The sequence below is a fragment of the Gekko japonicus genome, unplaced genomic scaffold (genome assembly GCF_001447785.1).
Source record: "Gekko japonicus isolate JY-2015 unplaced genomic scaffold, Gekko_japonicus_V1.1 scaffold427, whole genome shotgun sequence".
Classification (NCBI taxonomy): Eukaryota; Metazoa; Chordata; class Lepidosauria; order Squamata; family Gekkonidae; genus Gekko; species Gekko japonicus.
The window spans coordinates 953,495-968,913 of NW_015163101.1; the positions used below are offsets into that span (position 1 = coordinate 953,495).

Below are 15,419 nucleotides of genomic sequence, written 5' to 3' on the forward strand. Positions count from 1 at the left end.
CATTACGCAACATTTTGTTGCGGGTCTCCTCTTGTCTATATACTAATAGCCAAGTCGCCCCCTGAGTGCGGATATCTAAATCCGCACATCGGGGGCCCCTAGGTGGCAAAGAGATTTTCCTGCACATTTGGGGCAATCCCCAGGTGTGCAGAAAAATCTAAAAAGTTTAAAAAACTATAGGGGGGATACTTAAATTCTCCAAAAGTAAAAGAGCATTCCCTGTGCATGTGCAGAGAATGCCCTGGCAACTGTCTTGCCTCTGCCTCTGCTGAAGGGGAGGTGGGAGAAGGCTTGGCGGGCCGGCAGCTGTGAGCCATTCAGGCCTCGCTGCCACTACCGCTGGGGGGGGGGGGGGGGGCCGCTGGGGGGGGGTGGAGGCAGAAAACTTGGTGGCCAGTGGCTGTGAGCCGTTCAGGCCTCGCTGCCACTCAGGGGGGTGGAGGGAGAAAGCTTGGCGGGCCAGCCTCGCCACCACTGCCGGGGGGAAAGGGAGAGGGGAAAGCTTAATGGGCCGGCAGCTGTGAGCCATTCAGGCCTCACTGCCACTTGGGGGGGTGGAGGGAGAAAGGTTGGCGGGCTGGCATCGACACCAATGCCAGGGGGGGCGGGGAGGGAGAAGGCTGGGCTCACCTGCTGCCACTTCTTCTGCTTCTGTAGGTGGGGAGCTGTGGGGAGTATTGTGGGTCCCACTTCTTGTAACTGCATAATTTATACCAGTTCTCAAATCTGACGTTTCCCCAGAGGCAGAATTGGGGGGAGGGGGGGCATTTGGTGTCTGACAGCACAGTGTGCAGACTGGAACTCACCTCCTGACAAACAAGAGCTGACTTGGGCTTCATGCTTCTCCTGCACAGCAGCACTTTTGAGCGCAGCCGCTGGGGCCTCCTTGGCATTCACGTGCCCCTTCCCCAGAACCACTCAGAACCTGTCTGACCCCTCAGTGAGCAACTCTGCTTGCATTCCTTCGAGGACACTCAAGGTAACCAGAGTGCAAGCTGCACGTCTCTTTCTTTCTCTGTTTCTCTCTGCAGGGGAGTCTGTTGCACTGCTCATGCCCGCTTCGTGCCGCGATGGAGAACGCCTGCCTGGGGAAGAAGGAGGCCACACCACCACCAGGACAAGCCGGCCCCAAAGTTCTCTTACCCTTTCCCAGTCCTGGGCCAGCCAGTGCATCGGACAGTTCTTGTCCCCGCAGGGGTATATGGCCAGCGGCTTGGTCTCCACGTTACACTGGGATTCAGGCACCACACGCCCATCGCTGGTTTTGCAGTAGACATGCCGGATCATTCTCCCCTGCCCACAGCCTCCACTGCACTGAAAGGAAAATAGGGGGCGGGGATGTATTCATAACCATATCCACTGCATCCCACTCAAACAGGGCTTGAGCAACACCAACACTGACCAACTGCTAAGCGTTTTAGGACAAAATTGGGGGGTATAACATCATAACGGCACCTCGAAAAACACACCATTGGCATCTCTTAGTTCAGTCAGCCACCCAACCCTTCCCTCAACAGTTCCCCCCCCTCCGAGCCTTTCTTTATTGCGCTGGACATGAGTCCCTAACATCACCCCCTTTCTCCATCCCCACAGCTGCCTTTGCCACCACCCAGCTGGAGAGAAAAAGCAGGGACCTCTTTTACTCATCCACCTTCTTGAGGTAAGGGCGGGGGTGGCCTGGGACCTTCTGACCCGGCAGCGCACTGAGGCATCCGACGGACTTCCAAAGGGGGACCCCAGGGAGAGCTCTTCCTCAGCACCCCCTGCCTGCTCTCACGTCCTCGCGCTGCTGCATCGCCCAGGCTCCCTGCTGCCAGAAATACCAGTGCCATCAGGAGGTCCACCAGTGGGGCCAGGACATTAGAAGCCCTCCCACTGTTGACCCCCCCAAGCACCAAGAGGACAGAGCATCACTTGCCCCAGAGTCCCTATCTATAGCTTGTGGCTAATAGCCACTGATGGACCTCTGCTCCATATGCTTATCTAATTCCCTTTTGAAGCCGTCCATGCTTGTAGCCGCCGCCACTTCCTGTGGCAGTGAATTCCATGTGTTAATCACTCTTTGAGCGAAGAAGGACTTCCTTTTATCTGTTCTAACCTGACCGCTCAGCAATTTCATGGAGTGCCCACGAGTTCTTGTATGGTGAGAAAGGGAGAAAAGTACCTCTTTCTCTACCTGCTCTTTCCCATGCATAATCTTATAAACCTCAATCATGTCACCCCTCAGTCGTCGTTTCTCCAAGCAAAAGAGCCCTAAGCGCCTTAACCTTTCCTCATAGGGAAAGTGTTCCAACCCCTTTATCATTCGAGGGCTCTAGGAACACTTTGCCCCCCAAAAAACAAACTGGAACGGCCCCTGCTCCCTTCTGCCAGTCTTCCTTTGCAAGAACATCTCCCTCTTTGCGCTGTAATGGACTCTGGCTGGCCAAGAGTGGGTTCAGCCTCCCGGCCTGGGCTTGCATTCTGGGCTGCCTGACCGAGCGCCTCCCTCAAGCCGCACCTCCCATGGACCCACGCTGCCAGGATGGTACTTGGTGCAAAACATGAAGCAACGCCGGAGAGGTGTCAGCAAGCTGCCAAATGTTTATTATTATTTGCATGTATGCATGTATGCATCTATACGCTGTCCCCCCCCCCATATATGCGCTCAGGTAATCATGAGCACATTTCCCCTATTGCTTTGCATTCCGTTTAGCATACGCCAGCCATGCTTTGATGTAACGTTAGCTAGTCAAGGCCGCTGGAAAAGAACAGGCCCGCTTTGCTTTGTCTGTAATTAGTAGAGACTGTGTGAACTGCAGTATTATTTATATTAAAGTAGCAGTTGCATTCCCAAGGTTTGGGCGCGAGAGAAACCCTTTGGGCGCGCGCGGGAACCATGCTTATTGGCTGTATTGATTATGAACTTGCTTTAACCTTTCTAGCTCTCTGAGGAATAGTTATTCTGAACAGTGCCTCTGTTCAAGTGCTCCATGGCTTCAATAAAGTAAAACCTTCTTGCAAGTGTGTACTACGTTGTTTGCTGTGGGACCTGACAAGAGGGCGTGTGGCATGGCAGCTGCGAGACTGAGTCCAGTGCAGCCTTCGGGAAGGCACGGGGCTCACGGCCTCAGCTCCCCTTCCCATACAATATGGAAACACAACAATTTGACTCAAGAGTACTGCATAAATGCAAAGGATGGTCGTATGATCGTTATTAATGCTCTTGCTCCCTTCCCCCCAGTTCCTTCACCCCAGGAGGGGCTCTTTCTCCACTCTCATCAACAAACTGAAATGGTTGCAAATCTATTCCACTGGAGTTGTCTTGACTGTTTTCAACCCCCCAATATCTCTCTTCAGGAGATGTATTTCTCACGGTTGCCAGCCATCTCCATGGAGACTTGCTTATTTTTAGACAATTCCACCAAATTGAAAAACTGGAATAAAAATAACTCTAGAAAGAGAAGCGGCTTCATATGACTTGCACACACACACACACACTCACACAACTTCTGAATACTAAAATTAGAAAGATTTTTGCTGTGAAGCTACTTGGTGTTTTTAAGAAGAGCGGGGAAGCTTATTTCTTTGAGAGTAAAGACTGGACCAGAAAGCAATCCTGCTTTCTTGAGGTTACCTTCCCTTCAGTGGAGCTTGAGCAGAAGAATTTCTACTACTGCCACCCCTCCCCTCAGAAAAGGATCTAGGGGCAGGGGTCATTTCGTAGAAAAAGAGCTAGGGGAACTCATTAGCATAACTCATTAGCATATGCCACACCCCCTGACATCAGGGGCCCGGCAGTGGACCTGCAAGGCCAGCAGGAGTGCGAGGAAGCACCGCCAAGGCCCTCCCTGGCCCCAGGCAGGCAGGGGTGGGGAGAGGCGGGGAGGAAGCAACTTACCCTCTCTCTTCTCCTGCCTCCTCCTGGCTGAATGAGGGCCGGAAGTGGGGCGGCCGGAAGCAGGGGGCGGGGCTTTGTCATGTGCCCCGCCCCCTGCACCTCACCCGGGGGAACTGCGTTCCCCTGCATTCCCCCCCCGAAATGACCTCTGTCTAGGAGTCTTAGTGGACCATACACTGAATATGAGTCAGCTGTGTGATGTGGTAGCTAAAAAGGCATATGTCATTTTGGGCTGTGTCAACAGAAGTATAGTGTCCACATCACACGACGCGATGGTACCACTTTACTCACCTAGAGTATGGTGTTCTGTTCTGGGCACCACAATTTAAGAAGGATACAGACAAGCTGGAACGTGTCCAGAGGAGGGCAACGAAGATGGTGAGGGGTCTGGAGACCAAGTCCTATGAGGAAAGGTTGAAGGAGCTGGGTACGTTTAGCCTGGAGAGGAGACGACTGAGAGGTGATATGAAAACCATCTTCAAGTACTTCAAGGGCTGTCATGGAAAGGACAGTGTAGAGTTTTCTGTTGCCTCAGAAGGTCGGACCAGAACCAACAAGTTGAAATTAAATCAGAAGAGTCATTGTCTAAACATTAGGAAGAACTTCCTGACAGTTAGAGTAGTTCCTCAGTGGAACAGGCTTCCTCGGGAGGTGGAGGGCTCTCTTTCTTTGGATGTTTTTAAGCAGAGGCTAGATGGCCATCTGACAGTAATGCTGGTTCTGTGAACTTAGTCAGATCATGGGTAGGAAAGGTTGCATCACTGCTTAGTTCTTGTGGCCCTTTCTTACATGCCCCGGGAAATGCTGATCGCCACTTTGGGGTCAGGCAGCAATATTTTTTCCAGGCCAGTTTGGCCAGGGATCCTGGAGGTTTTGTGGGGGGGTTTGCCATCTTCTGGGCCATGGAAACACAACAACAAAGGACAATGGAATAAGAGAACTTCTGTAACCAAATAAGTTAAACTCTGAAAATGGGCTGCATCTCAGAGATTCCCAAATCATATAAAAATTCCACCAGTAAGAATTCACAAATATCACTCTATGGAAAACAGTACAACACTGTAGTCAAATACAACATCAGTATCAATGAACTCACAAAAATTACAGGAGTCCAATTGCCAACTGACCGAGTAGGATGTAGTTAAACAATCAAACTAACCAATAGCTGAGACATCCTATAAACTTGGGAACAATAACATTCAAAAATTACATTTACAATAACAATACAGAGTAATTACATCCAGAAATAACAGTAAAAGCTAAGCTGTGGAGTCTTGTGAGCAAAAATTCTACTTGATGAGCTACTGGCATTAAAGTCGTGAGCGAGTGATTGGGCTAACTGCATAAATTAGTTTGCTCTGGAGCCATCCTTCCTGAGCTAAGACAAAAATGTGTGAGCCGGAGGCTAAAAAACTGAGCTAGCTCACACTAACTCAGCTTAGAGGGAACACTGGCGATGAGTATTTACAGTGATACAAGGTCCCGGCATAGTTCTCTTGTTTCCATAAGAGTTCTTTTTCAGTCGCTATTACAGTGAGAATGATCCTATATTGAATGAAACAGTGAGAAAAACTTTTCAAGCCTCCCACAGGAATGACCTTGGTGATAATCTCCTGGTCTCACGTCCGGGATAATAAGTTTACACGTTCATAAAAAAGGAACATATACTCCACAGGAAATTTGTCACAGCCTGCTAACAATCTAAATCTCACTGTTTGATTGTTTAACTACATCCTACTTGGTCAGTTGGCAATTGGACTCTTGTAATTTTTGTGAGTTCATTGGTACTGATGTTGTATTTGACTACAGTGTTGTACTGTTTTCAATAGAGTGATCTTTGTGAATTTTTATATGATTTGGGAGTCTCTGAGATGCAGCCCATTTTGAGAGTTTAACATCTTCTGGGCATGGAGCAGGGGTCACTGGGGGTGTGGGGGGGGAGGTATTTGTGAATTTCCTGTATTGTGAAGGGGGTTGGACTAGATGACCCTGGAGGTCCCTTCCAACTCTATGATTCTATGTTTCTATGATCAAAGGCCCACAGCAAGTTTCTGTACATGGACAGGGGTGGACAGAAAGTAAAGTGTGCAGAGACAGAACTACTAGTTGCTGCAGTCCTTGTACAAGATGCTGAATGAGGTAGGTCTGATCCACTTCTTAAACAAAGGACAGGCCTTCACCGTATGAAAAGGGAAGATCTCTGCGATTTCTACTCTACCACACTTTCTTTCCCACAATGGCCAGCCATATGTCTCCAGCAAGTCAGGAAGGAGGCAAAGCCGCTCCCTAGCAGCTGGCAATGGGTTCATTTGGCCATCGTGGATCTTCAACCCGTTCTCTAAAGTCCTTTTGAAAGCCATCACTGCACCTTATCGCTATGAGTTCCTCTAAGGAATCCTGTGTTGTGTGAAGTGCTTCTTTTTATCTTGGTGACCTTGAGTTCCCTTACAAAAAGGGAGAAGAAATTTTCCCTATCCATTTCCTCCACATCATGCTTAAAATGATATCATAATCAATGTTCCCTCTAAGCTGTAGAGTCCTGTGAGCAAAAATTCTACGTTTTGAGCTACTGGCATTAAAGTTGTGAGCAGGTGATTTGGCTGCTGCATAAATTAGTGTGTTCTGGAGCCATCCTTCCTGAGCTGAGACAAAAATGTGTGAGCCGGAGGCTAAAAAACTGTGAGCTGGCTCACACTAACTCAGCTTAGAGGGAACACTGATCATAATGTCCCTCCCTTAAGTTACCCCAAATGCTCTTGTAATGAAGGTGCTCCAACCCCTGCATCATTTTGACCCCCTGTTTTTTGCACCTCTCCCCCATGGGGTGACCAATAAAGTATTCCAAACGCAGCAGCAGCCTTATACAAAGGTCACCTGTTTCATTCTTTCCTAATAATCCCTTAGGAGCTGCGGTGGCTCAAGTGGTTAAGACGCTGAACTGCAGGCTGTGGAAGGTCGGTAGTTCAACAGTTCGAGACCCGAGTATGCCGCATGACGGAGTGAGCTCCCGTCTCTAGTTCCAGCTCCTGCCAACCTAGCAGTTCGAAAGCAAGAAATTGCAAGTAGATAAATAGGTACCACTTCGGTGGGAAGGGAACAGCGTTTTGTGCGCCTTGGTGTTTAGTCATGCTGGCCACATGACCACGGAAATGTCTCTTCGGCTTTGAAACGGAGATGAGCACCGCAACCCTAGAGTCGGATTCGACTGGCTTTCAAGCAAGGGAACCTTTACCTTTAATAATCCCTTAACAGGAAGCTGATGATTTCCACAATGCCACCTACTAGCTGGCTGCATTCAGCCATCAAATTGTGCTGATATTGTGTACAAACTTGTGCTTGTTGCCAGGCTTTTGCACACACCTGCGTTTCCCCACACAGTGCCATGGGTAATCTCTGCTTCCCTACAATGTGCAAATGCAGGCATCAAGCTTCAATGGGGTTCTTCCCCTCCCCCAGCCAACGTCCCCAACACAACCCTGAATTTTAATGGTTTTGCATCCCAGATTGCATGTGTTGGGGGGAACAAACTCTGATTAAAACAGGTGCCTGCATTTCCACATTCCAGGTAAGTGGGATGGGTTTCAAAACAGGATTCATTAGCCCTTTCTGCACTGGGTTATTCCCCGCACTCACAGCTGTTCTGTCTCACGGTATAGTTTTTGTTCAACTTTGCCTCCTGTTTTCGACTCAGTGTATATTTTTTAATTCTGAATTGCCTCCGAGGTTTGCTCTGCATTTCTGCTGGGTTATTTTAAAATTCTGCATTGCTCAGCTCTCAGTGAAGTTTCCCTCTGCTGTTTCCCTGGATTTTCTGAATGCTGTTTTGCCACAAAGTCCCCCCGCCCTCCATGCCGGAGTAATTCTAATGCAGAAGAAATCTTTCAGATTTATTGTCCCTGCCCTTAAGGGGCCATCTTAGCCCACCTTCCCTGGATGAGTGTACTTGCGTCTGGGCTGGAATCATAGGCGTAATCTTCGTGGGGGCGGCGGGGCTTCAGCCCCCGCCTAAATTTTCAGGAAGGTGCTCAGCCTCCCCCGGGAGCCACCCTTGCTCCTAGCAAAGCAATGCCTCTGGCCCAGCCCCAGCCCCCCCCCCCAAATTGGAAAGTCTACACCCTTGGCTGGAATAGGCTCTGAATCATGGGTTCTGGGGCAGCCGTCCGCTGAGGGTACCTTGAGAGCAGCTTTCTACCACCCTGCACCCTTAAGCAGAACACAAGCAACACCACTGCATTCCCCCTCTTTGGTTCATTTGTTTTCACTTCATGCTTGAGTCTATTGTGGTGACTTTCCCCCAAAACCTACGAACAGTGTGTAAACCAAGCCTTGGCAGACGATGCAGTGCATTTGCAAAATGTGTGGGGGTGGATGGAATGGCTTGTTTCTTGAGTTAGGGAACGGCTCCCCTCTGGGGACACGGCGGGTATTCCCGCATTGAACCACAGCCACAACACGCATGGTGGCCCACAGCTCCCCCTCATGTTATCTCTCTGAATCTCTGAATGTCGCCCCCCCCCCAACCATGATACCAGCCACCAGACATCGAGCAGTGTGCAATGCAGGGGTTGTTCTTTTAGCAAATGTTTGCTTTGTTTCCTATATAACACAAAACCTACCATCACACATGTTTCAGTGTACTTCAGGACTGTGTGTATTAACTGTGTGTATTAGTACTGTTAACACACACACACTCAGAGGTCATTTCGGGGGGGAACGCGGGGGAACACAGTTCCCCCGGGTGAGGTGCAGGGGGCGGGGCACATGACGAAGCCCCGCCCCCTGCTTCCGGCCGTCCCACTTCCAGCCCTCATTCAGCCAGGAGGAGGCAGGAGAAGAGGGAGGGTAAGTTGCTTCCTCCCCGCCTCTCCCCACCCCTGCCTGCCTGGGGCCAGGGAGGGTCTTGGCGGGGCTTCCTCACACTCCCGCTGGCCTTGCAGGTCCACCGCCGGGCCCCTGATGTCAGGGGGTGTGGCATATGCTAATGAGTTATGCTAATGAGTTCCCCTAGCTCTTTTTCTATGAAATGACCCCTGCACACACTACTCCAAGTCCTGGATGTTAATTGTCCCTAAACATCATTTTACTGAAGGGGAGGCCACGTGGAAGTCTGAGGCATGGATGCCGGGAGTACATGACTGAAGTTGGGTAACTTTTCTCAGAGTAATGCAGAATCTGGATATTTTGCAATTCAGGGGGGCGTGAGGCAGAGCGGCACTGAATCCGGAGTAAAGGCAAACAGGATTGGGTACAGAGAAATGGCAGGGTAAAAAATGCCTTCAGAAAGGGCCATTATTCAGGGCAGAGAGGAGGCAGGAGCCGGGTACACACACAAGCCTGGCAGCCAGGCAGGTCTGTGCAGAATGCTGGCGGGATGGGATGCCTGCTGGCAGCCAGCTGAAAGTCAGTGGGTTTCACGGCGTTGTCTGCCATGACCCCAAGACCTCCTTCCTGGTCCGTCGCCACCAGTTGGGAGGGGCTAGTGCATAAGTGCCATTTGAGAAAATGGGATTTTTATATAAAAGAATTTTTATATAAAAGAAATCTTCCAGGAGCAAAAAAAAAAAATTATTCGTAAGCCTGCCCTAAAAGAACAGCCATTTATCAGTCCATCTGCTCACATTTTAGCACTTGTGGTATACTAATGTGGCCTGAGAAACTAAAAAAGCCAACTCTATCATCTGTTTTAGAAAAGTATCTGAAGAAGTGAGCCGTGACTCACGAAGGCTCCTGCCCTACCAGAAATTTTGCTAGTCTTTAAGGTGCTACTAGAGCTTACTCTTTTCTAATGTTTTAGAAAAGTAATTTTTAATAGTACAAGCTACAGAAACTTTTCAGCTTAAAATCTAGAAAGAAAGCTAGACAGCTGATAGATACCTGAGAGATAGCAAATAGGTAGTCAGACAGACAGACAGATCGATCGACTGATCACTGGGTGTCTAAATGCTACCAAAGGTAAAGGTTCCGTTGCTCGAAAGCCAGTCGAATCCGACTCTAGGGTTGCGGTGCTCATCTCCGTTTCAAAGCCGAAGAGCCAGCGCTGTCCGAAGACGTTTCCGTGGTCATGTGGCCGGCGTGACTAAACACCAAGGCGCACGGAACACTGTTACCTTATCACTGAAGTGGTACATATTTATCTACTTGCAATGTCTTGCTTTCGAACTGCTAGGTTGGCAGGAGCTGGAACTAGAGACGGGAGCTCACTCCGTCATGCGGCAACTCGGGTCTTGAACTGCTGAACTACTGACCTTCCACAGCCTGCAGTTCAGCGTCTTAACCACTTGAGCCACCGCAGCTCCATAAATGCTACCAAAGGGCTGTTTAAAAACAAATACTATTTTCATCCGTTGAATTTTTATAATTTGGCCCTTCTGTTTTATGAAACAAAATGAAGCTAGAATGACAAACCTAAACACAGCCTCCTACCTCACTGAAAATTTCTGGAGTATGTTATTTAACAAAAAATAACAGGTTGACAGGAACATATCAATCAACTTCAAAATTCATTTTCCAGAACTGGTGTGAAAGTCAGGAGGCAAGCAGTGTAACTTTCAGTTTGGAACGTTTCTTTCTGCCCCCCCCTCCTTTTTTCTTTTCTTTTTTTGAAAAAGCAACACACACACACACCCGCCACCACTCTGTGCCATTAAACCCAGTTTAAATCCTGGACCTTTTAACAGCTCTGCTCTGGAGGCGTGAGGATTAGAAAGGGCCTTCGTTGCCTGCTTCTTCCTCTTCTGAGAAAGCAGGAGACGGGGCAAGACGCTGCAGCTGGACTTCTGCTTACGTTGGAGAAGAAGGTTTTACTGGAAGTCAGAGAGAGTGTCTGCCAGCTCAGAGCGCCCGTGGACAGCTAACAAATGCAATTTAATCCTCATGCTGGGGGAAGGCGTGCCAGGCTCACTCCACGGAGAGCTTTCCAATGGCAAAAACAGAAGCCAAGGCTGTGGGTAACTCACAGATGCTAACCCCCCCCCCAAAGAAGCCCCTGCCTGACAGCTGTGCGGAGATGTTTCTGAGAACTGCCCACAGACATGCTCCAGAAGAGCCCCCTCCTAGAGATAGGCCCCTTTCTAATCTTTTCATCTTTGTGGGTTTTTTCATTGTGCCCATTTGCACTGCTGGTGTTCCTGGTTCGTTTATTTTATAACCTTTTAACACCACTTTATGCCTCCATATATTATATGCCACTGAGGCAAAATCACTGTACAAATTGCCTATCCAGAACCAGGGACTCATTGGCTGGAATTGCACAAGGGACATCAGCTGCCAGGTATGTTCAGTGCTGACAGCCGCAGGTCACTTTTGTCAAATGTTCACATTGGTTGAAAAACCTTCAGATGGCCCAAAATGCTTTTGGACACAGGATTTGCACACAAAGGGAACAGGGGGGGAGGCTGTGACTCACGGGCAGAACATCTGCTTGGCAAAGGAAAGTTCCAGGTCCATGTCTGTGTAACAGAACACTCCAAGGATATTTCTTAATGCAATTCGCAATGGAGGGAAGAGGCTCGGTGGGAAATGCATTCCAGGTCTAAGCCGGGCTGTCAGTACTGGTGCCACCCGGGCAAAAGCTGAGCACTTTTACGTCCTACTGATTTCAAGCAGAAAATTGAGAACTGACCCCAAGATGACATAATAATGCTTAACTTCAGCTGGATGATGGCTGCGGTGGCTGGGGAGCGCAGGGGAATCATTAAGAAAAACTGATGGCTAAACTGTTTAGAACAGACAAAATAAAGTGTTTCTTCACATCAAGTAGTTTGGAATTCACTGCCATGAGACAGGGTGACGGCCACCAGTTTAGACAGCTCTCAAACGCATTAGGGGGGAAAATGAACCTTAGGCAAGATTAGAATATTTCTAACTATTAGATGGAACAGCCATGTGGAACTACCATATACAGAGACAGTCTACCTCTCTGAGTGATGGACTTCATGCACACATCTCAATGGCCGCTGTCGAAAACGAAATTCTGAACCTTTGGGCTACTTCTCAGGAAACAAGATGTGCACCAACATCTTCCACTCATATTGCTCATGAACATCTGGTTCTCCCGCCCCTCCCTTGGCAAGTCTTTCCCTCCCCCACGCCCCCAAAAGACTCACAGGTCCCCAGTCAGAGACGGTCCACTGACGGTCACAGGGGGGCCCAGTGCAGTTTTTCTCAGCTGGTGGCCTTGGGTTGGCCTCACACAGCCTCTCTTCTTCAGAACACCGAATGTCTCTGGTCACAATGCTCCTTTCGCCACACCTGGCTGTGCACTGGGGGAGGGGGGGAATGGACAAGAGGAGAAAGGAGAGAGAGTGGGATCAAAAGGCTGATTATCCGACAGGGAAGAGAAGCACCGAAGGGCCTGCCGATGAGCACTCTGCAGCAGACTCTCACAGAAAGGTCTCCATGGAAGGTCAATCTCACATCTCCAATTACTTCATTCGCTGCCCTCTTTCCTTTAGAATGGTAACATAAGCAAAAGAGACAGTTTCCTGCTATGAGGCTGCTGACATCTGTGTTTCTGTGTTGACAACACCAGCAAAAGAAAACGGGAGGATTGGGAATGATGGGGGGGTGGGTATAGATCAAGACTTGACAGATGTATACAACTCATTTTTATTTTAAAATAAATACCCTTCTAAATCAGGCCCGTAGCCAACGCGGGGCCCGCGGGGCCTGGCCCCCTAGCAGTTTTTATGGGCCCCCTTCCTGAGCCTTGGCTCCCCTACCCCAACTCCCCCGGATTGCCTGTCAGCCTGTTGGCAGGAAGGACAAGGGCAGTGATTCCAGAGGCACTGGGCATCAAGTAGTTTGGAATTCACTGCCATGAGACAGGGTGACGGCCACCAGTTTAGACAGCTCTCAAACACATTAGGGGAAAAAATGAAGCTTAGGCAAGATTAGAATATTTCTATTAGCTGGAACAGCCGTGTGGAACTGCCATATACAGAGACAGTCTACCTCTCTGAGTGTGTCAAACAAAGGATCTCTGATATAAAACCAGAGGGGCAGATGTCTTGGTCCATTGTAGCAAAATAAAACACAAGTCTAGCGGCCACTTAAAAACTAACATTTATTCCAGGTGGGTAGCTGTGTTGGTCTGAAACAGCAGAACAAAGTTTGAGTCCAGTGGCACCTTAAGAATGTAAGGAGAGCCCTGCTGGGTCAGACCAGTGAGGGTCCATCTAGTCCAGCATCCTGTCTCACACAGGGGCCAACCAGTTCCTTCAGAGGGCCAACAACAGGGCATGGAGGCCAAGGCCTTCATAAGAACATAAGGAGAGCCCTGCTGGATCAGACCAGTGAGGGTCCATCTAGTCCAGTATCCTCTCACACAGGGGCCAACCAGTTCCTTCAGAGGGCCAACAACAGGGCATGGAGGCCAAGGCCTTCATAAGAACATAAGGAGAGCCCTGCTGGATCAGACCAGTGAGGGTCCATCTAGTCCAGCCTCCCGTCTCACACAGTGGCCAGCCATTTTCTCTGGCCGGCCGACAACAGGGCACAGAGGCCAAGGCCTTCCGCTGAGGTTGCCTCCTGGCTCTGAGACTCAGAGGCATAGTGTCTGTGAATGTGGAGGTTCTCCTCAGTCACCATGGCCAGTAGCCATTGATAGCAAGGAGCACTGTGACCAACAAAGTTTAAGACCAACTTTGTTAGTCTTAAAGGTGCCACTGGACTCAGACATTGTTCTAAAACATCTATTCCAGTATGAGCTTTCATGAGTCAGGCCTCACTTCTTCAGACGCTAGAAAGAGGAAATCATTTCCCACATTTTATATAAGGAAAATTACAGGAGGGGAAGGGAGAATGGACCCTGACCTGGATCTCTTCAGATCTTGAGAGCTAAGTAGGTTCGGCCTGGCTTAGCACTTGCATGGGAGACCACCAAGGAAGTCAAGGGTTGCTACGCCAAGGCAAGCAATGGCAAACCATCTCTGTTTCTTCTCTTCCCTCGAAATTCCCACAGGGTTCCCCAGGTCAGCTCTGACTTGATGGTACTTTCCATCAGAATTTCCATGGCAGAATTGGGGGCAGAAAGAGTCTTGGTGTGCATCCCATCATAAATGTTTCAGATGCAGCCTCATAAAAATGTGGAGAGTGGGCTTCTCTTTTATTTCTGTGTTATAAGGTCCGTCTCCAAAACAGTTCAGACATCACATAAAACCCATCGCATGGTTATCTGAACGCAGGACACTCTACTCACCACAGTCAGCTAGGGTTTGTCATACCAGGATCTGAAACCACGGTTTTAAGCTGGTTTATTGATCAGTTTGTGTTTCTTCACAGGGAAGTTTCCCTATGGCTTGAGTGCCAACTTGCAGTGTCTTTTCTCTGAGCTTCCTCATGTCCTTGTTTTTAGTTTCTTGTCCTTCCAGTTTCTACATCCTTTCTCCATGCTTCCTCAAATCAGATCTAGGCAGGTTTGAGAAGCCATGGAGAAAAACAAACAGGCAAACACAGCAAGACAGCAAATGGCAACAAAGGTTTCCTCTTATATATCTCTGCATCGGTACTTACTTTTTTAAAAAAGGTGAAAGCTGGGAATTTAGTTAACCTGATACAGAGTCTGTTGTAACATCACAATGATATAATATCAAATTGGAAATTTAAAGAAATCTGAAAAAACACCTGGTGGTGAGGAGGCAGGGATGCCAGGGGACTGCAGGGAAACCTGCCACCCTGTGGAAGCCCCGTTGCCACTGCGCCTGCACCAGTTGTCCCAGCAGCAATGGAGGAATCACGCAAGCCTGATGGCTAAACTGTTTAGAACACCTCCAAAAGCATCCTAAGCAGGTCTACTCTGAATCCTACCCAGGTCTATTCAATGGAGCTTCTTCCCAGGAAAAGGTTCTTAGGATTGCACTGTCTGGCACTGGCAAGGAGACTGACCTTGCAGATGCTGCCCTTGGGGCTTCCTGCCATTCAGGGAAGAAGGAATCGAATACAAATCTATAGCATGGCTGTATCAAAAAGGGCATTACGGAGCTGGGAAAGGTGCAGAAAAAAAGGAAACGGGGGAAAAAAAGAACAGAAAAGAAAAAGAAATTGACTAATAGAAGTATATAAGACTAGGAAAAAGGCTCGTTGTAGAAATAAATATTTATTTTTTTATTTATTTACATGTGATTTCTATACCGCTCATAACCCCTAATGGGTCTCAGAGTGGTTTACAATTTTGACTACATTTGTAGTCGATCCTAACTAAGACCACAATTTGTGCGGAGGGGGGGTTTTACCTAACGGCACCCAGACGGCGGGTTTCCTTTCTTCTTTTTCCACACTTTTCCGGCGGCTCAAGGCAGTTCCAGGCATAGTCTCGGCACTCCCGGGTAGCTGGCAATCCTCGGTGGGCTTCCTTCCGCACGCTGCTTGTCGTACTGCGGCTCAGCTATTCGTCCCTCAGGCTCCAGCTGCGTCGCGTCGCCTCGCAGCTGCGTCATTTGGCCCCGCCTCCGCCCGATGTTGCCTCCACGGTTGCCGGACCGCCATTGTTCTTCCTCGCCGCCTTCTCGTTGCCGCTTCTCTCTTCTCTCGCCGCCGCCGT

The 15,419-nt window shown here is 49.1% G+C and overlaps 1 protein-coding gene across 1 annotated transcript in view; it reads right to left on the bottom strand.

Annotated features, from left to right (window-relative positions):
- ADAMTSL2 (ADAMTS like 2) overlaps positions 1–15,419 on the bottom strand; it is a 92,410-nt gene that overhangs the window by 11,936 nt on the left and 65,055 nt on the right. Inside the window, exons 14-15 of the mRNA XM_015406737.1 lie at positions 11,986–12,141; positions 1,144–1,314 (exon numbers count right to left, since the gene is read on the bottom strand). Of these exons, the coding sequence (XP_015262223.1) occupies positions 1,144–1,314; positions 11,986–12,141 (327 nt within the window). The remainder of the gene's footprint in view (positions 1–1,143; positions 1,315–11,985; positions 12,142–15,419) is intronic.